This window comes from Micropterus dolomieu, linkage group LG02 (genome assembly GCF_021292245.1).
Source record: "Micropterus dolomieu isolate WLL.071019.BEF.003 ecotype Adirondacks linkage group LG02, ASM2129224v1, whole genome shotgun sequence".
Classification (NCBI taxonomy): domain Eukaryota; kingdom Metazoa; phylum Chordata; class Actinopteri; order Centrarchiformes; family Centrarchidae; genus Micropterus; species Micropterus dolomieu.
Window position 1 is genome coordinate 26173602 of NC_060151.1, and position 23726 is coordinate 26197327.

The 23726-nt window shown below is 39.1% G+C and overlaps 1 protein-coding gene, 1 long non-coding RNA gene and 2 other non-coding genes across 5 annotated transcripts; 1 reads left to right on the forward strand and 3 right to left on the reverse strand.

Moving 5' to 3' along the window:
- Positions 1 to 103: 103 nt before the first annotated feature.
- LOC123963250 lies at positions 104 to 1774 on the reverse strand. The gene is made up of 3 exons (XR_006823144.1): positions 1738 to 1774; positions 994 to 1040; positions 104 to 231 (listed from the first exon to the last, which is right to left on the reverse strand). It is a non-coding gene; the product is annotated as an uncharacterized LOC123963250 (long non-coding RNA).
- Positions 311 to 402, reverse strand: LOC123967544. The gene has a single exon (XR_006824269.1). It is a non-coding gene; the product is annotated as a small nucleolar RNA SNORD88 (small nucleolar RNA).
- LOC123967545 lies at positions 1128 to 1219 on the reverse strand. Its single transcript, XR_006824270.1, has one exon. It is a non-coding gene; the product is annotated as a small nucleolar RNA SNORD88 (small nucleolar RNA).
- Positions 1775 to 4814: 3040 nt separating the features above from the next.
- Positions 4815 to 21676, forward strand: si:ch211-51c14.1 (protein kinase C and casein kinase substrate in neurons protein 3). Of its 2 annotated transcripts, none has more exons than XM_046042966.1 (10): positions 4815 to 4999; positions 8642 to 8709; positions 13160 to 13316; positions 13530 to 13765; positions 16283 to 16438; positions 17165 to 17340; positions 17979 to 18099; positions 18205 to 18275; positions 18426 to 18505; positions 19123 to 21676. In XM_046042966.1, exons 2-10 carry the CDS (start codon positions 8650 to 8652, stop codon positions 19230 to 19232), a joined length of 1167 nt encoding a protein of 388 aa, XP_045898922.1. In that variant the 5' UTR covers positions 4815 to 4999; positions 8642 to 8649; the 3' UTR covers positions 19233 to 21676. The 2 variants fall into 2 exon arrangements, with proteins under 2 accessions (XP_045898922.1, XP_045898928.1); XM_046042972.1 differs by lacking the exon at positions 4815 to 4999 and adding an exon at positions 5293 to 5441.
- Positions 21677 to 23726: the final 2050 nt, after the last annotated feature.

The window sequence follows — 23726 nt, forward strand, 5'->3', positions numbered from 1 at the left end:
TAACTCAAATTAACCTTGAGCATTTCATTTACACTTAAATCAGTTCCCTTCACTATCAGCTCCCACAGCTGAGTGTATAATTGTAGAAAAGTAAAGAGACAAATACAATGCAGCTTTATTTATTTGATCAAATTATGGCAAATACAGTATAATAACTTCATAAAAATTCACACTAACCAAAACATGCAAGAAAATGACATGAGTAGAGGAAGCTTGCTGTTGAACTCGTACCTGAAAAAAAACCAAACAAGAAAAAACAAGCAAGAGTTAGTGATGTTATAATTCTCGCTTTTGACCATCAATAGTTCATCTTCTCCTCAGAAACTCTGGCTTGTCAGGGCCAAAGATGCACTTTTGTCTCCATACAGACTCAGAGCCCAGTGCAGGTCATCAGGGGAGAGGGACAGCCAAATCCAAATTAATGTAATCCACGTACAAGACAGAAACACACTGGGTCACAGTAGCTGATATGTACAAGTAAATCTCACCTCAATACTCTCCTAAACATTAAGGTAATAAACCTTACATTTTCTATATAGCAATATTGTGCAGTAATGTACCATTTCCACAGTGATGTTGCAGTCAAAGCAGACCATCTGGCACCGTAGTGACTTTCAATGAAGATGTATTGTGGTGAGATACATCAATGCTTTGCTTCAACACCAAAAATGCTATGACCAGTGCTCTTGAAGTCTGTTTTGAGCATAACATCCCAGTTTCTATAGGCACAGCACCCCATCTCCACTTCTGCCCAATTTGAAAGTTTTAGGGGTTATATCTGACAGAAGTGCTGGTACATCTGCTTTGACTCCGAGTTCATGTGCATTATCAAGTGTTCATTGCCCTCCAGTGGTCACAGTTCATAACTACAATATTCTTGTTTTATGGACATTTTCAAAATGTGTTAGCCAAAAAAAAGTTTGTAAAGATGTGTCTGCCTTCAGTTGGTGATGGTTGCCACAGGAGAATTTATAATTATGATATTTTACATACCCAAGTAGAGTCCAGTCTGGGAGTGGTTTTAATTTGATGGAAGTGATCTGGGGGAAAAAAACAAAAAAAAAAAAACCCACAAAAGCATGCGTTACTGAATTGTCATGACTAATCTTTGGCCAGCATGAAGTAGTTTTCTCCTCAGAGACTCTGGCTTGTCAGGGCCAAAGATGCACGTTTATCTCCATACCTACTCAGAGCCCAGTGCAAGTCATCAGGGGAGACACACTTCAGATAATATCCCATGTGATCATAAACAAACTACACTTAGCTTACTCTTCAAGTGTTATCAAATTAAAAACACAGTGTTTTGCTGCTTCTGATCCTGTGATTACAGTCGGAGTTAACGTTAGCTCTTCATACTGTTAGCTACCAAGCTAATGTAACCTGGTAGGCTTACCACGTGGAGATAGGCCCACAGTGTTACCAACTGTCCGGCTGTTTTAACTGCTGGCAAACCGCAGTAACGGGCGATAACACCAAACCCAATTCAGCAATGTGTAAATTTAATGTTGCCACGTTCAACACGAGTCCTATAGGAGACCACATGCTTTGAGTTGCAGCCACATGGCACGGTGTTGAGTTCGGCATTACATTTACCCACCAAAGCCGGCTTATATATTGATAAACCACTTTGCTTTCAATACTACGCCTGCTGTTTAACGACGTTAATACTGCTGGCGTTAACGTTAATTAAACAGAATCAATCAGACAGGATTTGTGCTAGTCTTAATGTCATCTTACCAGCTTCACCAACGATGTGAGCTCAATGCAGAGAAGAACCAACTGACTGAACCGGTGCTGCTTCTTTGGCTTTTAAATGTCGGCGCTTGACAGCCAGTTCGTAAGCACATTACCTCCACCTGCTGGACTGGAGTGGAAGTGTGGCGCAGTAAATTGGCTAACTACTCTAAATTAGCTCTGCATAACAACCTTTAACTATTTTATTAAAATGACTAAGTCTGCCTCGATGTCTACCGAAGAAGACTTCCTAACTTTTTATTATGTTTGGCTTCCTCCAATGATTAAAAAACCCCGAAACAAATAACTTTTCAGTTGACTTCAAGCGAGCTAGGCTATTATTATTATTATAATTAGTAGATGAGCAAACATTACAACTGTCCAAGTGAAAGTTAAATTTGTGTTGTTTTTTTTCAAAATTAGTAATATGTAGGATAATTAACATGCTATTCCTAAATATCTCTTAATAAATACACTGAGATGTTGGCTTCACCTGGCATTCACAAACGTGGAAATAGCCCAATGGTGGCTTTTAGTGGTTGTTTGAAATAACTTGCTTGGATTTTAAATTCAGAAGTGGTGTCGGGACCAAACGTAGGTAAAGAAGAGAGAAAAGGCAACAACTTCACAAACCTTGCAGAGTTTTCTCTTTGCATTAGAAAATAACTTAAAAGGAAAGTTGAGTTGTGCATTTATCCACTACGTAGCCAGCCTGTGAGCTCGACAACCAGTGTGTATTTAGAATAATGAGTATTTCTACCCTCTATTGGTTACAGAGCATAACTATGCTTTGTTTAACTAGTTCCCCAACACTGGGTATTAGCTAGAGGTAGTACTACAGGCAACTATCTGCCTTGATTCTAGTGAAGTACAAACAGAAAGCGAAGTGAATTTTCACCTCCCGTGACTCGCTGAGTATGACCTCTGGATTATTTTTGCAAGTAATGCGAGTAAACATAACCTGCAAATATTGTGCCGGTGGTATGAATCCAAAATAAACATATTTTGCTGTGATCTAATCCCAATAAACATAATATTTTAAGCAAACACCTTTTGTGAGTTTGCTCTTTGGTGTCTAAATATTTTTGCATATAATTACAGTAAGCCCCACATCTGAGCAAGGGGGTGTTTGTGCTGTGAAATGGCAAACAGAGTCTGACATACAGGCAGAGCACATCTTAGTTTTGTGTCTTAGCCTGCTTGCTTTTCATGGTTGTAAATAGAACTTAGAGGAAACGACAGGGAAGTGAAGGGACAGCAAACAAGGGAGAGAGAGCTACAAAACGTAGACAGCTGTATCAATTTAGTGAATGCTCTGATGATGATTAAATGTAAATAAATAATGCTTTCTTTGTGATGACAGTTGTGTTTCGTTTAACAACTAGCAACTGCAGTGTTGTCCAATGTGCTCCAGGCGCTGTGGATTTTTGATGCATTCCTGTGACTTTTTCTCACCCCCGACCCGCCGAACAACACATTCTCTGTGTGCACTGTGTTTCAGGACCTTCTGATTTACAAATTAAGCATTTCATAGCATTATTATCTATTTTACTCTGCAATTTGGCCACCCAATAAAAACGAGTCCGTGACATATTTTGGATCGCGACCAAAGGTTAAGTCTAATATTTAACTCACATTAAAGTATATGAGGTAAAAAAAATTGTAATCAACACTATTTTAAATGGGGTATCACGGTGGCCTAGTGGATAGCACTGTTGCCTCACTGCAAGAAGGTTGAACCTCGGTTGCCCCGGCCTTTCTGTGTAGAGTTTGCATGTTCTCCCCGTGTTTGCGTGGGTTCTCTCCACCATCCAAAGACTAGGTTGATTGGTGACCCTTAGGTGTGAGTGTGACTGGTTGTTTGTCTATGTGTGGCCCTGCAATGGACTGGCGACCTGTCCAGGGTGTACCCCGCCTTTCGCCCGATGTCAGCTGGGATTGGCTCCAGCCCCCCACAATCCTGTACGCAGGATAAGCGGCTGACGATGGATGGACTATTTTAAGTGTAGTTTCTTTTCTTAGTATGAATAACAGACAGCTCTAAAGTAAATCATGATTTTGGTGCAAGGACAACTAAGTACATTTGATGCATTTACATCAATGCGTTTTAACAAAGTGCTTACCTGAAAAAAACAAACAAATTCTTTCTTTTCTGTATTTGAAAGACTGACCGGAAGAGGAAGGCTGCTCTGCAATTACAATCACTATAACATTCCTTAAACTTTCCTATAGAGATTTATACTGTGCTACTGAATTGTGAATGTATGACGTAACATTGTCTCATGGAACCTTATTCCACTTGTTGACATTTTCTGTCTCTTGTGCTTATTATCATTTTAATCACAGGATCTCACAGTGTTGTCATGATCTCTGTCTACTATCCTTGCAGATCTGATTATAGGATTACTGTTTCCTAAGAGCAGGTTGTAGCTGGGCGTAAACATTGCAACGTACGCTGTCTGGTTATTTACATGGCATGTTCTGGCAAGGCAAAGTTTCACAAGTTGAGCATAGCATGAAGCAAGAGCTGGATGTGTGGGTGAACAATTCTTCTTCAGGGGCCTCATGTATCTTCCAGCTGTGGAGGCAGGCCTACCGAAGTATCCCAAGGGAACGTCGAGGGGAGTGTCTAAGGGGGTATAAAGATAAGCACAGAGGGATGGGGTTATCCTTATCTGGTCATGCTGCTATGTGCTTCTTTGTAAAATAGTAAAACATAGTTAACAGACCAAACACACACATAAACAGTCTGGTTGGGTGACTCATCTATGGTCTGATTCACCTCCATGTTCAAACAAACACCAAAAAAAACCACACTATATCACACTTCATTGACACTACTCCGAGGGAGGTGAATCGAGTGAATGAGAGAGAAAAAGAGAGAGACCTTCTCCAACAAGTGGTACAAAGTACAAAGAACAAGAGAATAAGTTCCCTCCAGCAGTTTTGGAGGGAGAGGGACTAGGAAATAGGGAGGGAGGGTGTGAGGGAGGAGAAGGAGGGAGTAAAAAAAAAAAAGAAGAAGCCAACTCATCTGACACAAACAGTGGGCCAAAGAAAGGGGAAGAGCAGGAGGAGAACTGTCCAGAACGAGTGGAAAATCAAAGTAAGAGAAAAGGAGGAGAAGTTTAACGAAGACAAGACGGAGAGAAAGAGAGCCCGAGAGTCTGCAGAAAGTTTGAACTAGGAGGGAAAAAAGTTTTAACCTGCCAAACAAAAGGAGAAAAAGGGGGTTGAGGCAGAGAGGGCCCCAACATTTAGAGAGGTAAGGAACTTGTTAGCCTTCCATGGCAATATAGCTGCATTTCAGAGAGATCCGATGGAGTGAGTGAGCTCCTATTTCTGCTCTGTGTGTTCATTTGTTACTATATATTTCCTACATGCAATGCGTGTGTGTGGTGAGTTATGTGTGACAGATGAAACGGGGACAGGGGGAGGAGTGAGTATGTGTGCAGGATTCAGGGGTGAAAGAGTTGCTTGGTTGGAAACTCCAGATGGGTTCTTACAACTCAAAAGAGCTTTAGTTTTAGTTTAGTTGTTAAAAAGTTTTTTACACGTAAAGTTTTAGATACTGTTCGGACTGGGTTAACGCAAGTTACCGGAATGCTACAGGACTTTTGAAAACTGAGGGAACTCATTTCCTGTCTGACCTTCTAAGAGATTTAAAAAAAGTCTGGAGGACCCATGGTGGAATTAGATCTGTGCTGGTAGGTGGTTAGTTATACAATATACTCTGCGTTGTACTCATAGGACAGCAGGTCAGCAGGTTCGGAATAAGGGAATATGCCTCACACATATGGCACGAGAACCAATTGGAAGAAGTTCCAGTCAGGCTTTTCTAACAATTTGTTTCATTTTATTTTACAAATAAGATTTCAGACTTTTATTTACATATTAAGGGCAAAATCTGGGCCAATCCGAGACCTTTAGAGGATGTTTAAATTGATTATAAAGTCCATGAAATCTGATTTGAAAGGCCCATGGTGCCATCAGATTTGTTCTAGTAGATACAGAGTAGATCTTGCACAAAAGCAGAATCATAATGCTTATAAAAGCATGAAATTATATCTGAGAGGCATGCAAGTAGATCACTGCTATGATGGTAGATGGAAAGTTTATACTTTCTTGTGCAGTTACAGGGTAAAGCTGGGACTGAATTCACACATAGTAGTTTGCTTGTGTCAAAATGTTGGAGACTGTACTTAGTAGAACTTGCAGGAATGCACAGATTATTTGATATTATGCTGGGACAACAGAGCTCCCCCGCCCCCACCACCCCTGTCCCCCACCACCCCTGTCCCCCACCCCCACCACCCCTGTCCCCAACTGAACACCCGGACAGCGTGGGGGACAGGAAGTCGAGGTCAAGGGTTAATAGGCAGGCGATTTATTATTTTTCTGACCTTGTGCAGATCTCTGGGTTGTGTAATCTACAAGACCTCAGCGTTGGAGACACAACAGAAGCAAGCTGAGGAAGATTCAGGCAGGGTGAGGCGTGGCATCATGCTCTTTGTGGAGCATGTGATGCCCCGTGAACAGCAGAATGAGGAGGAAAATCATTGAATCTAATTGTGTGCCTCACAGAGCCATGGCTGCAGGGAGGAAAAACAGGCAAGAAAATGCAAGCTGTGTCTGGGTGGAGTTCAGCTCCGGATGCATTGAGGGTTTGAAAGACTGGAGGCAAAACTGCTGCATGTTTAAATATTTAAGCTGGAAAAGTTTCTTTTTTGGAAGTGGAACATCATGAGCATAAAATAATTCAAAGATCTGAAATACTGTATGTGGATCACTTAATTTTGAGTTAGACAGAACTTTTTATGTATTTCCGTCACCATTGTCATGTGAGTCTGTTGTTGGTTTGAGCATATGAGGAAGTGTGCCAGTGTTTTTTTTTATAATGATAAAAAAAAAAAAGCAGACAGGCCACTAGCATGGGAAGAAAGTGAGTGCAAATGACAGGATGTGTTGACCCTTACCCCCAGTTTATTTTAAGATAGCTCATGTTTCAAAGCTGGCAGTGCTGGGAGAGGATACTCCATGGACACTGATTACAGTGTGTGAGACACTGCATCGGTTTACTGTACACCTCCTGGTCCAAATTAACTGCTCGCCGACTTCCAACAGCAACTACACTGTTAAATGGGTTTACAGAGGCTCCAAACAGTTCAGTCCAGACACGATACACCTGTGTATATCTTCACATTGATCCTGAAAAAAGTGCCCCAGTCATTTATCTGAGGGGATATCAAATGCATTCATATCACAGACTCTAGACTCTAGAGCAGTTATTACCAACCACAGATAATTGTACTGCAGGGGCTACTTCTGCAGTTACCAGGGCCCTGGGGGTATGTGGGAAGATTGTGGAGTAGCTCAAGTAATTTGATTCCGATTTGATTAAAAATGGAAAGGGCGAAGCGTAGAGAAACAGTTAGCTAAAAGTGATGGAATATGGTCAAACTATACAGCTAAAAGTGAAGTATAAATGGTTGAATAGATAACTTATGGATAAGGAGTTAACAGTTTGCTAAAAATAATGGATTAACAGTTGAAATAGATAGCTTAAAGTAATAGATTAACAGTTGAAAGTTAGATGAAAGTAATGGTTGAAATAGTTAGCTAAACCAGTTAGTTTACTGAAAGTAAGCCTTTTTTTGTTTAACAATTAAATAACCAGTTGAAAATTCATTAAAATTAAAGCTGCAAGCAGCAATGAACAGCGCCTTGCACCTCTCACATGTCTGAAATTTGGGGCAGATTGGACAATGTACGACAATTTCTGTTCTATGGCGATAATGAGACATCATGGGAACGTTGTTTGATAAAAACTCACAAGCTTCACTTTTTGGCATCACCATTGGCTTGAGACTTTGCTGGTCATATTTGAGGTGGATCTGGTCAGTCTGCTAGGAGTACATTAAAGTAAACATGTCGTTTCCTGTTGCCAGTGTAAGTGGTGCTATGACGCTATGTGACTGAATATTGGCAAGTACCTACACTCAAGTTACAGCAACTCCCTGTTTAAAGGTGAAACATCAAGATTTGACACCACAGAAACTTTGACTTTCAACTTTTCATAACAAAGGTCTTTAGTTTGCGCAGCCCAAATCTGAAGTCGATCTGATCAATTGTCTAGGAGGAGTTTGTTGAAGAGCAGAGCATGTGAATTGCAAAAAAAATCCCCTAAAATTGCACTGTTAATTCAAAATGGCTGACTTCCTGTTGAGTTTAGGGTATAGCTCCATGAGGCTTATCTTAAAGTCTGATGATGATATATTGGCTTCCCAAATGTACATCTGGGTGAAACGTACCTGGTTGATTACTTTGTTTTAATTTAAAAAGGGGAAGCTTTCGAGCCATTTTGCCACATCCATATCAGATGACAAGTTTCGCCACTTCTGACAAGTGTGCAAAGTTTAGTGAGTTCTCGAGCACCTTTAGGCCCTCAAATATGTGATTCATTTGGGGGTGGGTGGGGGGTGGCCCTAATGAACACATCTGGGTGGTGTTGATGTGTGTTCATCTGACAGGGCTGTGGGGCATGTCTGACAAAGGGTTTAGAGGACCTGGTTTCCTCATGGATATGTCTCCACTGACTCCTACATGGAAGGCTTTTTGCTGGTGGTTTTGAATTAAATTAAAAATTAAAACTGTGAGGAGATAATCACGTGAGAATAAAATCTATAATTAAAAGGCTGTAAATCACATAATCCCTATATGGGATCAGTGAACTGACATCATGGTTGAGATTGTCTAGTCTCTACCTTAGATCATTGTTCATAGTGTAGCTACAAAACCCCAGAGTTCATTACCCACGTGTGGAAGCCGATTACAAAAAGGTCAGTGTGCAGATTAAAAGGCAGAGAGATACCATACTCTGAAATAATCATATACTCTTTACTCTCAGAGAACAAGATGTCGACGCTATCATCAGAAAACAGCTCTGAAGATGCCAACAATCGCAGCTTCTGGATGGTAAGACTGTGTGTTTGTGTGTGAATTTTGTGTGTGGCTCTGTCTTTGTCTTTGTCTGTTTGTCTTCTGAGAGAGTCTCAATGACCTTCCAGTCAAAATAGACTAAATTGTTTTGTCGTTCAGGCTACATATCAGCGTGAACTGCTTTCACTTTTAAATGTGAATTGTAACCATTGTACACTCTGAATTGCCTTTCTTGGCTTAACTGTGCTCCAGGAAGGTTTTTTGTGATAGTGCTCAGCTCATTAGGCATTTGATTGTCTGTGTTTGCTCGACAGAGTAGAATGTGTAGCACAGGGGTCATGTCTCTGGGGATCCAGGACAAGTATTTTTTTTTCCATTTCCACTTCTTTCTGCTACAGCATGATGTTTTTATTTGTGGATAAGGAAAGATTTCTGTGTGAACTGAGGGTCAGCTCCAACATATTACATGCATTTGTCCATTGTGACTCGAAGGAATAAAAGACTCCAGTGTTGATTAGTGAGTTTTAGAGGTGCTAGTAGGTGGATTTTATTACCTTCAGACAGAGCCAGGCTAGCCTTTCCCCTGTTTTTAGTTTGTGCAAAGCAAAGCTAACTGGCTGCCGGCTCCAGCTTCATATTCATATTCATATATGTTGATCTTCTCATCTAAGTCTTGCAAGAAAGCGAGTAAATGTATTTCCCAAAATGTCAAATATTCCTTTAAAATAAGATCTAAACCATAATGTTGCATAAAACTAAGCTTGCATATGTAAATTTTCACAAATAAACAATAAGTTCCAGCTTTAGATTGTTCCATGTACAGCATACTGTACCGTTTCATTCAGAATAATTCACAGGACATGATAACACATGATGAATTACACATACAGCAACAGCCTAAATCATAAGACATGTCTGCTTTAAATTGCCTAAATCTTCTTTGTTCCAATTCAGGTCTAGTAACAAACATTGTACTATTTTACTTTTCCATTTTGTGAACTGCTCTGCACTGTTTGCAATACACAGTTCTTTTTAACCACCATATTTTAAAGCTGTAAACACTTCCAACATACAAAGTGCCTGACTATCTAATTTGTGCTACCACTTTAATATTGGCTTTGTCTCCCGTTGGCCTCGACGAACTGCCCCACTTTCATCTCTCCCCTCCTGTAATTTTGGCAGCCTCCTGTTGAGTTGGATGTGTTTCCAGGCCAGTTCCTGTCTGTGTCATCCTGCCGCCATGCTCAAGGGCTGTCTGTCATTATACTGCAAACTGAAGCTCTTTTGTTTTGTATTTGCAAAGTCACCTGCACTTCAACAAGGTGGCAATTACGGTGCGTTCTGTAGTGTAATATTCATACTGAAAGATACACACATCCTACTGTGACGGTTTGGACTCAGTTGTGGATCTCATATTATACTATATAATATATTATATAATTACTCTTCATCCTCTTTACTCACTACAGATTATATAGAGACACTCGCTGATCACCCACAAGATCACATCCCTTTTTGCTGTTTTCAGCAATAAAACAAAAGATGATAGTGTTTTTAAATCTGCAACAGACACTGTAAATGTTTGACTGAACTGATTTCCCTCTTTGTTTTTAAGACAAACATTTCTGTCAGGCTGACATTTATCTTAATCTGTTAATGCTCTGATGTGTCCTGTGAGCTGGCTGTGTTTTGTTTTGTGCATTGATCTATATTTGCTTTAAAAGAACTTAGTAAGGGCATGAATATAAACGCTGGCATATATATAGTTTACTTCTGCTATTTCTACTTCCATTACTACTACTACTACTACTACTAATCCTATTACTATGACTATTATTACTGCTGCTACAACTTTCACTATTTCTTTACTATTACTATAACTACTAAGACTGGAACTACCACAGCTGCCATTGTTTCTACTGTACAATCACTCCACTACTGCTACTACTACTTCAATTCTTGTACTGCAACCATTAGTAACTTGATAACTGCTATTACTATTGCGGATGCTGTAGTACATCTGCTAGTGATTCCCAGCTCTCTTTCTGTGCACTGAGATGTTTGCTAGTCTGGATAGGATCAGTTAGATACGTGAAATATGATTTTTCAATGGAGGACCGTGGCCATTTTCTTATACTGTGTTTTGTTGCATGGACAGATTCTCTGGTAGCGGATTTGCATCTGCTTCAGAGATTGGCCAACTGGGGCTCTGCAGCGTTGCCGTTGGCCTCAAACTGGATTCCTCAGCTGTTTCTGTTTAATTCTCAGACGAGTGAGGAGAGTCAGTGAAAACCACAACAGAGGCAGAAAGTAAGGAAGAAGGAGAGAGAGAGAGAGAGAGAAACAGGAGGGCACTGATGAGAAGTACTCCAATTGACTCTGATTAAGGCACAAGTAACTATGTAGTAGTACTGTAGTGCTAACTACAGTGTTTCATTAAAGGCATATTGATGTGATTACTTTCTTTGAAGTAAGAGTATGAAAATAAATCACTTTTACAGCAGTGGTGCATGCTTTTATGCATGCTTTTAACCACTTAATGTGATGACTAGGTGACAATGGACAGAAAAGATGTTTATATGGGAAATACACATCACATAGCCTACTTTAAACAATGCATTCACAATGAAACACCAGCACAAGTAGCTAAAAATTAAAGAATGTAAGAAAAAATGTGTGATACTGAATTAAAAAATGATGTCCAACATATTGATTAATCTTGCTATACCTACCTGTAGCAGAAAACACCACTGCATATTTGTCTCACAATTGCTGCTAGCACTAACATGTTTTGACTTAACTGCTTGATCATTCCCGTGCACCTGCATTTAATATACCATTAATTAAGAGTCCCATTAGGATCTTGTTAATTAGTTTTTAAAAAAACCCGTAACTAATAACATTAAAGATGTCTCTCTCGTACATTTAGCTTTCCTAGTAAGTCATGCCAATGAGCCAGCATGCATATCACCAGTAATTGGAGCTCCGTGACTGATGTTATCTGTTATACCTTTGTTGTTTGTTGTATGCAAGTGAAAATGTCAGCCATGAGAAATTTCTGCTCACTCATGTCTATTTCTTACTTATATTTTTTTTATTTGGTATTGTATTTAAATGAAGTGCATTTACCTCAGATGATTTTATACAAAACGACAACATATGTGGTGTCCAGAAACTTTCACCCAGCTGTCTAAATGTGTCAGGGGCTGAGAGTCTGACAGAGTCAGGCAGAAAGTGAAAAAGAGTGTAGGAGTGAGTGCTGAGAAGGAGCTGATGGCAGCTGCCAGGAAAATTGTAGAGAGATTTCCAAATACCACATCCACAAACAACACAATTTCTTCAGATATGTTATTACACTCTGGGCCTTGCCTCTGCTGCCCTCTTGTCCTCCCTGTCGGTTTTTTTTGTTGTATTTTTTTTTTTTACAGCTAGTCCTCCTGTCCAATGACCACACCCCATGCTGCTGCCAGCATTAGAGTTTACCACAGGAAACTTAATACCAATAAAGTGCCACTTGTGGCCTGTGGGGGTTGACCTTAGACGGCTGCAGCAGTGTCACAGCTGTGAAAAGAGAGGCGGATGCAAGCTGGACCTTGTTATGACTGGCTGAACAGAGAATGTGATACAGACCAGTAGTGACTGTTTAATGTTGTTAAGAAGAAGAAGTTCTTATAGTAGTAGAAGTAGTCATTAGTGCTAATAGACACTCACCATGTAGAGTGTCCTTTTGACATTTCAAACACAGGTGTGACTTACAACATTAATCAGGGTTACATTCCTCTTAGCTGTGCCAGTTCCAGTTAAAGGGTTTGTGCATGCTGGTTAACTGGCACAACTTACTGGTACACCAAAATGGAACAGAGAAATCATGAAAGGAAAACTTTGACCTTGAGATTTAGAGGTGCTGGTAGGCGGATTATGTTAACTTTGGCCATATCCAGGTCAGCAGTTTCTTCCCATGTCATTCTGCTAAGCTAAGCTAACAGGCTGCTCGCTCCATCTACATGTTTACAGTTCTGGTATCAATCACCATATTTAGCTCTTGGCAAGGAAGCAAAAAAAAAGTTTCCCCCAGAACAGTGAAATATTCCTTTTAATGGAGATAAGGCACAAGTACTGCTCTTAGTACCAATATGAGTAATAATAAAAGTAGTAGTGATAGTGAAGAGTCACACTGGCTTGAATCGTTTTCTAAATTAGTTTGTCTAAATCACTTTATGGTCTACATGGCCACTCTGCCAGGAATAAACTGTGAGCAGATGTACAATTTCATATTCTTTGACATTGAAATTGTAAGAATAAATACAAAAAGAAACTATAATACTTTATCAAAAATATCGGCAAAAATATCATCAACTTTAGGCTTTTTCAATCCAAATGTCTAATTGAGTGTTAGTATCAGGGTTTGAAGTCCACTGGGCTTCCCTCCTTCCCCTGTTTATTTTGTGTTACCAGTAGATCTTCATTTCTCTTTGTGTCCTGGCAGCCTGGGAACTATCAGCGCACTGTGAAGCGAACAGAAGATGCCTTCCAGGCCTGTAATGACATAGTGGCATGTTTCCAAGAGAGAGCTCGCGTGGAGAGGCAGTATGCCCAGCAGCTCAGTGAATGGAGCAACAAGTGGAAACCAGTAGTGGACTCCAGTAAGTAGCCTACTGTAGCTGCAACCCCAGCTAGGTGTGTGTAGAACATGTAAACTGGGATCAGAAAATCTCCTTTTTGTGATAAGAGGTAGTAATATGTACCTTTTAGTTTTATTTCAGCTATATTGTATATAAAAAATATTACATTTTTTAGAGAGTACAGAGAGAATTTCAGGAATGTGTGATTTCCTGGTCTTTGTCCTCCTTTGTCAGGTCCTCTGTACGGATCTCTTCTGAAGGCTTGGCAGTGTTTTCTGTCCTCCGCTGACCGGCTGGCCTCCTTACATGCCTCCATCTGTCGCTCCCTGGTGTCGGAAGATGGAGACCGGGTCAGGACCTGGCAGAAGGACACCTTCCACAAGAGGTTATTTGGAGGTTTCAAGGAGTCCCAGGACATTGAGACGGGCTTTACACGTGCTCAGAAGCCATGGGCCAAAAGACTTAAAAAGGTCTGAATTTTTCAGATTTAAAAACCAGGTTCTGTGGCTTTTATTTATTTATTTATTTTTACACCGCATGATGATTAAAAACTCTGTCAGACTCTCTCAGTTTTATAACACTAATATAAAATAGATGAATGATGAACAACTTCACATCTCTGACCTAAACCCATGTGGACAGACTAGAATAATGAGTATAATAATAAAAGGAACAGGTTAAAGATTAAAAACAATATAATAATAATAATAATAATAATAGTATTATTATAAGTTCTTGCCTAAAAGATTATAAGAGAAAGAAAAAACAATTTACTTCTGGATGACAGGGTCACATTCAAAGACACGTAACATGACAGTGACCTTATTGAGGTCCAGCCCATCGAATCTTGCATAAAGAAGAATTGTCTGCGATCTATCACATGCAGAGCAGATGGCCATACAGAGCCAGACTGCAGCCTGCTACACAACACAAGACAGCAACAACCCATATTAGTCTTCAGGCTATAGTCTCCTTATTATCTAACTTACAAACATGAAAACACATCTTGTCCTGCACCTTAGCTTGAGCCACCAAACAAACATTTACTGGGGAAAATGCACCTAGCTATTTAGATAGCTTAGATAGCTAATTAGCTCCTCAGATGCTGAACATTAAACAGCATGTAAACTTACCTGCAAATGTCAATAGGTCCAGTTAGATGCTGGTGTGGTCCTTACTCGATCTTCAATACCAGTAACAACACACTGTCTGCCCGTGACATGTGGGCTAGGGCTCAAGTTTGTTTAATTGTAATTGTTTAATTGGCAGTGGCTGTCAATCATGCAAGTTTTCTTCCTTTTAATATTAAGCTATTAACAATACATTTAAACAAACCATTAACATTATAATTGACTACAATATGACTACATTCATTGAGTTCCACAAATCCACCCACTACGGTCCTCTCCTGTAGTCATAGAATTTGGGTGTTTGTTTTTGGGGAGCATTTCTCTGTTACAATCTCAATTCACATTTTCCCAACCAGGTCGGGACTAGGCTACAGTGATCTGAAAAGAGACATTTAAACAAGGAATCCACAACAGTCTCTCTTACGCATTCACAGCAATGAGCCACTTGAATCTGTGCTTTTTTGTGATTTGAGAGCTGCTAAGGACATCAGTCAAAAGCAGAATAGCATATTTGCATCAAAAATATACACAAGCCCCTTAAAAAATCAATACTTCATACATACTAAAAGTGACTGCAACTTCACAAATGGGTACTCATTAAACAAATGGTCTCAGATCAATCTATAGTCCTATATTTAGACCGCTGAGACCTAATGCACCACAATTTTATTGAGTATGAGCAAGATGCTTTTCAAAGCCAAGAGCATCTCAGTTTTCAAAATTAGTTGTATGGGTTTACTTTTGAATCGATGAGACGGTTGTTAGTGTAATGTTAAGTCCATGTAGACAGGTACACCCTTCTTTGTGAACTTCCTTTATCCACAACTGTAGATAATAAGGTATGTTTTGGCCCACATCACTGCAGCACAGCTGCTCCAGTCCAGGTGGAAACACTGTCATTTAATGTCAGTAGTTAGTTTTCTAGCTTCTTTAATACACTTAACTTTCCTATCTTCAGGTTTTTGTTATTAGCTTTTATTTTACTTTAAATGAGCTACCTGATGTTAGCTAGCTGATAGCCCACCCTGTCATTTCATTACCACTTGGCTATACCATTTCATATTTTATGTAACTGTTAATGGTCAGCTAACAATGGTGCTTAGGCACGAGCAGTGAAATTGAGGATTAGTTATTGTAGGTAGGCTACATTTTGACATCAATTTAGAGTTTATTATTTTATTTTAAGTAGTTTGTGAGTCTTTCTACAATAAGCATGATATTTGTCTTCACTGTGGAATTCAGAAGTTTTACCTGGAAATGTTATTTCAAATGTATTCACTTTTATTTATATAGCGGCAATTCACAATAAAAGGCATCTAACTGCACTTTTTATATAAAGCAGGTCTAGACAGCACTCTGTTTAATATTATTTACAGAGTCCCAAAAATTCCCCAGCAGTGTATGACAGCTGCTTTATTGAACGCAGATTACATTTCATTTACAGTCAACCTGAGCAAGAGGAAAGGAGATATTTGCTAAATAAAGGTTGAAACTTGAAATGATAATTATTAGGAATCAGAGATGACAATGCAGCCTGTATTTTATGATAGTGTCTTTGGTTCTGGTTCAACATTGAGTAGGTCTGTTTTGAGCGGTCATGATGGTCCGCGGTTGTGTGTCTGACTTTCCGGCAGTTTTGCTGTAGAATAGTGACCTCTGACTACAAACGTGTAGTATGGTGCACCAATGAACTGGTGCAATGAATTTGATTTCTCATCATCTCTAGACAGCACATATTAGTTAAATATGCAAGGATATTGTAAGCATTGTAAGATTTTAGTTTACTAAAGGCCGCGTCTGCGCTGTATTGTTTTTTGTTGTGACCTGTTCATAAGGTATGTTTTGGGTCATCCACAGCTGGATAAAGCCAAAAGTGCGTACCACAAAGTGAGCCGTAAAGAGCAGGCAGCCAGGGAGCGAGAGGCACATGCTCAGGGAAACCCGGACGTTGCCATCGACAAACAGAAGAAGATCCAGGAGGAGAGGGAACTGGTTCAACTGGAGGCCGAGAAGGTAAGTATCATGTTTCATCTCATTATCATTATCATTGGGTTTTCATGATTTTTGTCATCTGTTCCATCACTTTATGTGCTGAATGGAAATGATGTCAGTGATTAAATAGTAAATAGCTTTTTATCCAAAGCGCTTTACAAGGTTTTGTTCATATACTTACTCACGCACACACACAGATACCCCAAGACCATTGGTGTGTAGGTGTGACAGGGTGCTGACCTGACTATTGGGAGCAATTTGGGGTTCAGTGTCTTGCCCAAGGACACTTGTTGGAGCGGTGTTTTTGTGAGCGGGTCCCCAAGTTGTTTGTATATTGTGCACACACACAAGCTCTCCACGATTTCAGGCTGTTTCAGGCTATTTCACAGATCGACAGTCTGTGGTGCAAAGAAAACTGGCATGCCAAAAAAATGCTGGGAAGAACAACGCTGCTAGCTAGCAAAAAATGATATAAAGAATTCAGTGAACTGGGAGGAAATGGTGGCTTGTGTGGTATATTTAATTCAGATCTGAAGTGAATTTTCAAGAAAAAGAAGAGGAGGGTCTCCCTATTGAGAACTGTATCACAACCATAATTAGGAACAATCCACCAGCAGTTTTTTTTATTTTAGTTAATTTAGATACAATGCTTTTGTTTTAGATTAATAGACGTTGTTTTCACATGTAAATCCAATAAGACCAAATGAGTCCTGAGCAGTGTGTAAAGGCATATCTAAATGTTCACAGGTTCGTGCCCGCTATGAGAAAGTTCTTGAGGAGGTGAACCGCTACGCTCCACGCTACATGGAGGAGATGGAGTCCATCTTTGACCAATCGCAGGACGAAGAGCGGAAGAGGATTATCTTCCTCAAACAGGCTTTTCTCTCCATCCATAAACACCTGGACATTACCAACAATGAGAGGTGAAGCACAGTACTTCAACATTTATTTGTGTGTGTGTGTGTGTGTGTGTGTGTGTGTTTGATTGATTTTAAAATCAATCTTTTGACTTACTTTAGCCCTTATTAAATGTTGTTCCTCTACACAAGGCACATAAATGTTTCTCAGTGATTCACTTGTACTCTAATAAAGAAAATAATAGCAAAGACAACAACTTAATTGCTTTATAAAATCTGCAGGAGCCACAGGGGGATATAGATGAGAGAAATGATGTACTCTATTAATCTGCTTAATTTTTGGGCAACGCTTTATGTAAATGCTCTGGATGGCAGTGCAAGCAGATTATGTGCCAATTTGGCAATTTTAAGCAAACTTTAGTTACAGTATAACCAGCAGAAATGTGAGGCACTTATTAAATTGTCTTGCAGCTTCTTGACTTTTTGGTTCTTTGACAAGCCAAAACATTTAGCATAAAGGACAAATCATTTCTCTGGTATTTAGGAAAGTCAGCCCATTGTTTTTGCAATGAGAATAAACTAATGTTGGTGGTTTATACTGAAGATTGGAGACATGTCTAGTGCAGCTCTGTATTGGTGTGACCCTGCTAAAATATGTATGAATTATTTTGGCTTATCTTATTTACTCTCCACCTCTCATTTAGTGTGAGGGCTGTGTATGATGAGCTCCACAACACCCTAATGGCCATCGATGAGCATGAGGACCTTCGCTGGTGGAAAAAAACCCATGGGCCCGGCATGCCCACCGACTGGCCTCACTTCCAGGTATTTCAGTTTTTGTCAGTGTCCAACCATTTCTGTTACTCAAATCAATGTGACGTTCAATTCTTCTTATTTTAATTCCCATTGTTTTGTTCAAATGCTTGTAAGGAATGGATGCCTGAGAAGAAACCTAAAAAAGGGAAGAAAGAAGAACACAAGAAAGGTACAATAGAGAGGAGGTGAGTAAATCTATCCCAAAGGAAAGTGTGAAATGCAAATTTATGTTTACAATGATCTGATGCTGTGAAGCTGTTGTGTATGGCTGATCAAACATCCATTTGTCTCTCTGTCTCTTCTTTTTGTCTCTCTGTCTCTTTTTCTTCCTGTAGTGTGATGATTGGAGGAGTGAGAGTAAGAGCTCTGTATGATTATGTTGGCCAGGAGACAGATGAGCTGTCATTTACAGCAGGTAAACACACATGTATCATCCTACAAGACTAACTGAACTGCACTGTGTAGACAACATGTTAATCATAAACAGTATGCTGAAGTGTATATTATTGTGTGAAAGTTTTGTAATTTGGCATACTATCATTTATGTTTCATATGACAAATTTTTCTCTGTTCAGTTGTCTTTTTTGTTTGTTTTTTGAGCTGAAAAGATTAGTTGATTAATCAAGTAGTTGAACAGCAGAAAATTAATCAGCAACTATTTTAATAATCATTTAATTGTTAATTGTAATAAAAGTAATTTAATAGTTTAAGCAAAAGTGCCAATAATTCACTGGTTCTGACTTCTCAAATGTGAACATCTGTTTTCTTGCTCTTTTATGATGATATAATGAATATTTTTGGGTTTTGGACTGCTGATTGGGCAAGACAAGCATCAAAGAAAACAAAACGTTAATTTGAGCACTAGGAAACTATGATGGTCATTTCTTACTATTTTATGACATTTTATAGAAAAACTAGCTAAAAACAGTTTATCAAGAAAATAAATAAATAAATACTCGATAAGGAAAATATTGGTTCAACCCTATTTAAATTTTGGATTATAAAGAAGAAAATGGCTCTGTCTCCCTGCAGGTGAGGGGTTTTTGAAGATCGAGGATGAGGATGATCAGGGCTGGTGTCGGGGGATGAAGGATGATGGGTGGGAGGGGCTTTACCCAGCGAACTATGTTGAGGTGGTGTAGTTAAAAGCATCTCGACTGAAAATGAAGAACATCATGTCACATACCATGCTTCATTTCACTGTGTGAAGTCACAACCTGGCTAAACTTCTAAATGTCATGAAGCCGATGCTGTAAAGAACAACACAATGTAGCTGTTAGCCAAAGATTTGGGCTGTGATGAGAATATGATCATGCTTAAGTGGATGTTTTAGTATTTCAGCTTACAAAGATTTTTTAAAACTACCCAGGTTGTGTAATCTCTTAAAGGATTTTGACAAATGTTTTAATATATACAGTATGCATAGACCACTTGTTTTGAAGCCATATTATAAACAATGCTTTATTGCAAAAAAGGTATGAAATGCTGCTCTTAAGGTACACTATATAACCATTTGGTGCTAAAATTGCTTTAAAGGACTGCTATTATCTTTCAGCTGTTTTTTTTTATTTTTTGCACTTCAACACATGCTATTAAAATTCTCACAAAGCCTCTCAACATACGAAGAAAGTGACGCTGATACTGTGATTATAATTCATCCGAAGCAGCCGTACAAGTGGAGTCAGATATAGATGGTTTCATAACCTGTAATTCTTATCTGTTTTTTGTGGTTTAAAGGAACAGTTAAAAAAATATGGTTATTTTCTGTCAAATACACAATGAGATGCTGATGTGTCAAGGGGGAAACTTCTAGGCTAGCAGCATCAACACACATTCCAGGAACTCCAGTGCTGTCTTACTGTGTATCTTGTTTACTTAAAGCGGCTATAATCAATATTTTAATTTTACTGAAAGACGAAAATTCGGGTAGCTATTGTATTAATTAGTTTTCTAGCTAACAAGACATATATTATGGCCACCAAAGATACTGATTGGGTGGCAGGTGCCTTTTACAATCTTATATGTGGAAAACGCCAATATAGTATTAAACTGTAGGATGAGAGTGTGTGGCAGAAGTTAGCAGACAGAGAGCGCTGGACTTCACATGACAGGAATCACAACTTGGATAAATTTTTATGAAAAGCTGTTTTGATTTTTTTGATCGGTGGACCCTTACAGACTAAAGGAATATAAATAATCAAGGAACTGACACATACGGACTTAAGGAGGGTTTCAAAGGTAACGTAAGTTGGCACTTTTTTTCCCTTTTCATCTCTTGTACCACGCAGGTTACACCGGTAAATCTATAAGAATTAGAGTTTGGGGCTTGTTGTTTCTGTTAAATTAACTGAACGATTGAATTGCGGAGAAACGAACCAATCTAACGATGTGTAGCATGTCCATACTGACATAGGCTATTAATCATAGGTCTAAACATTAATATTTGCATTAAAGCTAAAGCAGGTGACCCCGCAGGGTTTAAGAGGTTTTATCCATCCAAAGAACTTCTATAAAAACCAGACCAGGCGTTTTATGGGGACCTGCATTTATTTGTCAAAATGCATTCCCACAGCAGGCCAGTAAACAGGGTAGGTGGCTATTTGGCACTTGGCTATTAATTGAAGTTTTACGGTAGTTAGCCTATAAGTCAAGTCAATTTTATTTATAGAGCCCAATATCACAAATGTGCCTCAAGTGGCTTTACGATTTGTATAGCATAACAACAATACTTATTCTTCATGCTACATCACAAAAATATTTAAACCCTCTTTTTTACTTTGGTAAGAGTCCATGTCATAATCACAATAATGCACTCTGAGGTACTCATATAGAGAATAATGGACTATGTTGTGGCCTTCTTTTCCTTCACTTAATTAATTTGTTTTGTGGGACAGTGAAAGTGTACATAAGACAGCTTTGGAGTTCTTCATATTCTGGGGTAGCTGAGGCTCAGGAGGAAGAGTAGGGTGTCCATTAATTGCATTAATAAGTGGTTCAAACCTCAAAATTGTTTCTGATACCCAGGCCAGTGCCTTGCATGACAGCGCCACCACCAGTTAACATAAACAAGGGATATCTAAGTGCAGTCCATTTATCATTTTTTTAAATTTTGATGGAGTGAGGCTAGGAGTTTCTCCCTGTCTCTCTAAGCATCCAGATGCTTTTGAAGAATGTGGCCAAGTTCTAAACCATGTCCCAGATGTCAAGCTAACTCTGCCAGAACGTTCAGAGATGAAACTGATATTGCTCTTCATCAGATTCTCAGTTTGACATCAAACATTCAAATTTCTTAGCATGTCACTGTTCCTTTAAGATAAGTACTGGGGAACAAATAGTTTTCCTATCTATCTAATCATATGTTGCTATACTGTATGGTGCTTATCATGGAGAGCTTCTTTACCAAAGTAAGGAAGCGGCTTCCAGAAACAGCTGAATTTGTCTTGCCTTTGTCCTTATCTTTCTTCAGTATCTGTGTATGTGCTGTGTGTCTTTATTTGTCATGTAAAAACTATGCATTTGCCCAACCCCCCCCACCCCCCCCCGCAATTTTTTTGCAAATTGTCTGTCTTTTGGAAATAAATTTGAAACTGTTACACAAACAAAATAAGTATTTTTGAATTTAGAATGGAAAGTATGCACATGTGTGTGTGTTAGAGAGACAGAGATTGTTGTTGTGTACGTGTGTTTGAGTTTGTGACTCATTATGCCATCATCCTCTTGAGTCCTGTGCCTGTGGATGTTATTAAATGTGCACACTTGTCAGCTGTCATACACGCACACAGTCACTTTCAAGCCTTGTGTCCATGTCAAGAGAACTATGTCCGGGTCAAATGCTGCTCTTTATCTTGATGATGCCACCACAGAGTCAGACGCAGCCTGACATCAACACATGGCCATCAGCCAAGCAAACTGTCTCACACCAGTGTTTATATTTGAACCAATAGCAAGAAATGCAGTGATAAATCCTGGTATATTGTTACACTTTACAAACACACATACACACACACACACACACACACACACACACACACAGTGTGAGTGAGTTTTGCAGTACAAACAAGCATTTCAGGAGTATGTAAGAATGTCTGTTTCCACAGGAGTAATGGATATAATGATGTCACCCTGGAAGGAATTTGCTCACCTGATGACAGTTTTCTTGCTTGTAGCAAACATAGACTTATCTGTAATCACAAAGACAGGCACAGCTGAGCTCTCACACCCAGCTGCATATAACATTTCTGACAAAGTGCGGAAGAACTTCAAAAAGATGGAGAATAGAGTATATGTAGTATACAGAAAGTAAACATTATTTTAGTTAGACTAGGTAATTGGCCAGATTTAGGGGTCAACATGTTTTGAAATATAACAGTAGCAGTTTACAGTGTAGAAATACTCCATTACAAGTGAAATCGTGCATTTAACATTTTACTTAAAATAAATTATTTTTTTGCCACTTTCCAAAACAGCTGCATGCTGCCGCCAAAAATGTCGCAGTGAGTGAAAACCAAAACAGTAAAGTTGTGGGCCGGACAGCTAAACAATTAACTGAAACTTGCTATTAAGCTATGCTACGCCGAAGGGATCTGTTGATGCAGGTGATAATTCTCTGTAGGTTCATCACAACGAGTCTTCTGTTCTGATATACTTACTATTAATGTGTAAGCAGTATTTTAATGTTGTAAAAGATCTAGCACTTTATACTGTTTACACAGTGTAACCCTAATGTTTTGTTTGGGGTTATGGAGGTATCTGATATTTCATGACTTTTCCTAATTTTATGGAAATTGCAAATTAACATGATTTTGAATCGATGACATGTTTCGGACGTCCACAACAGAAAATTAGTCATTACTTCTGTTTGACCTTTGACCTTTAGGGTAAAAATATCATCACTTCATTGTGGTATTCCATGAAACGTGTTGTGAATGTTGTCATAATTACCTATCTTGAGTTATGGCCAAAAACCTTTTTATCAAGGTCATTTTGAGGTCAAAGTGACCTTGATCTTCGAGTTAAAGCTGTCACCAATTGATTGTTTCAACCAATATGGCCATCATCTCTTGAGTTATGGCCAAAATGTGTTTTGTGAGGTTAAAGTGACCTAAAATTCAGTTCATCCTTGAGTCCAAGTGTTAAAGAAACTCCCTCGAAGCATTCCTGAGATATTGCATTTGGTGCCTCTCTGAACATTTATGTAGGTGTTCGTACCCCTGGGGACTCTTTTGGCTGAACACCCCAAAGCAGACACAAGACAGGACACGTAAGTGTTTATGCAAACAACTTGTTTAATGTTCTGGCACACGCTTTTGTACCTGGAGATATAGCACATAGATGTTACTGCAAAAACTCAACAGATCCTAATTTAACCATTGTTTTTCAATTATGACCAAATGTAAGCACAAACAGTGTTGTCTGAGACTACTATGTCTCCATTCTCTTTTTCAGGTGGATTCGAGGACCCAACCTGCCAGAAGACAACACAATCAATCACAGATGAGAAGGCTCGGCGACGTTCCCTTCGTTACACCTGACTATACTGAGTGATAGTTGGCCACTGTAAAAAATAAATAGGCAGTATATCCTGGAACAATCTGCCAAATAGAAGGTCACACCTAAAAATGCACTTTAGTGAGAGA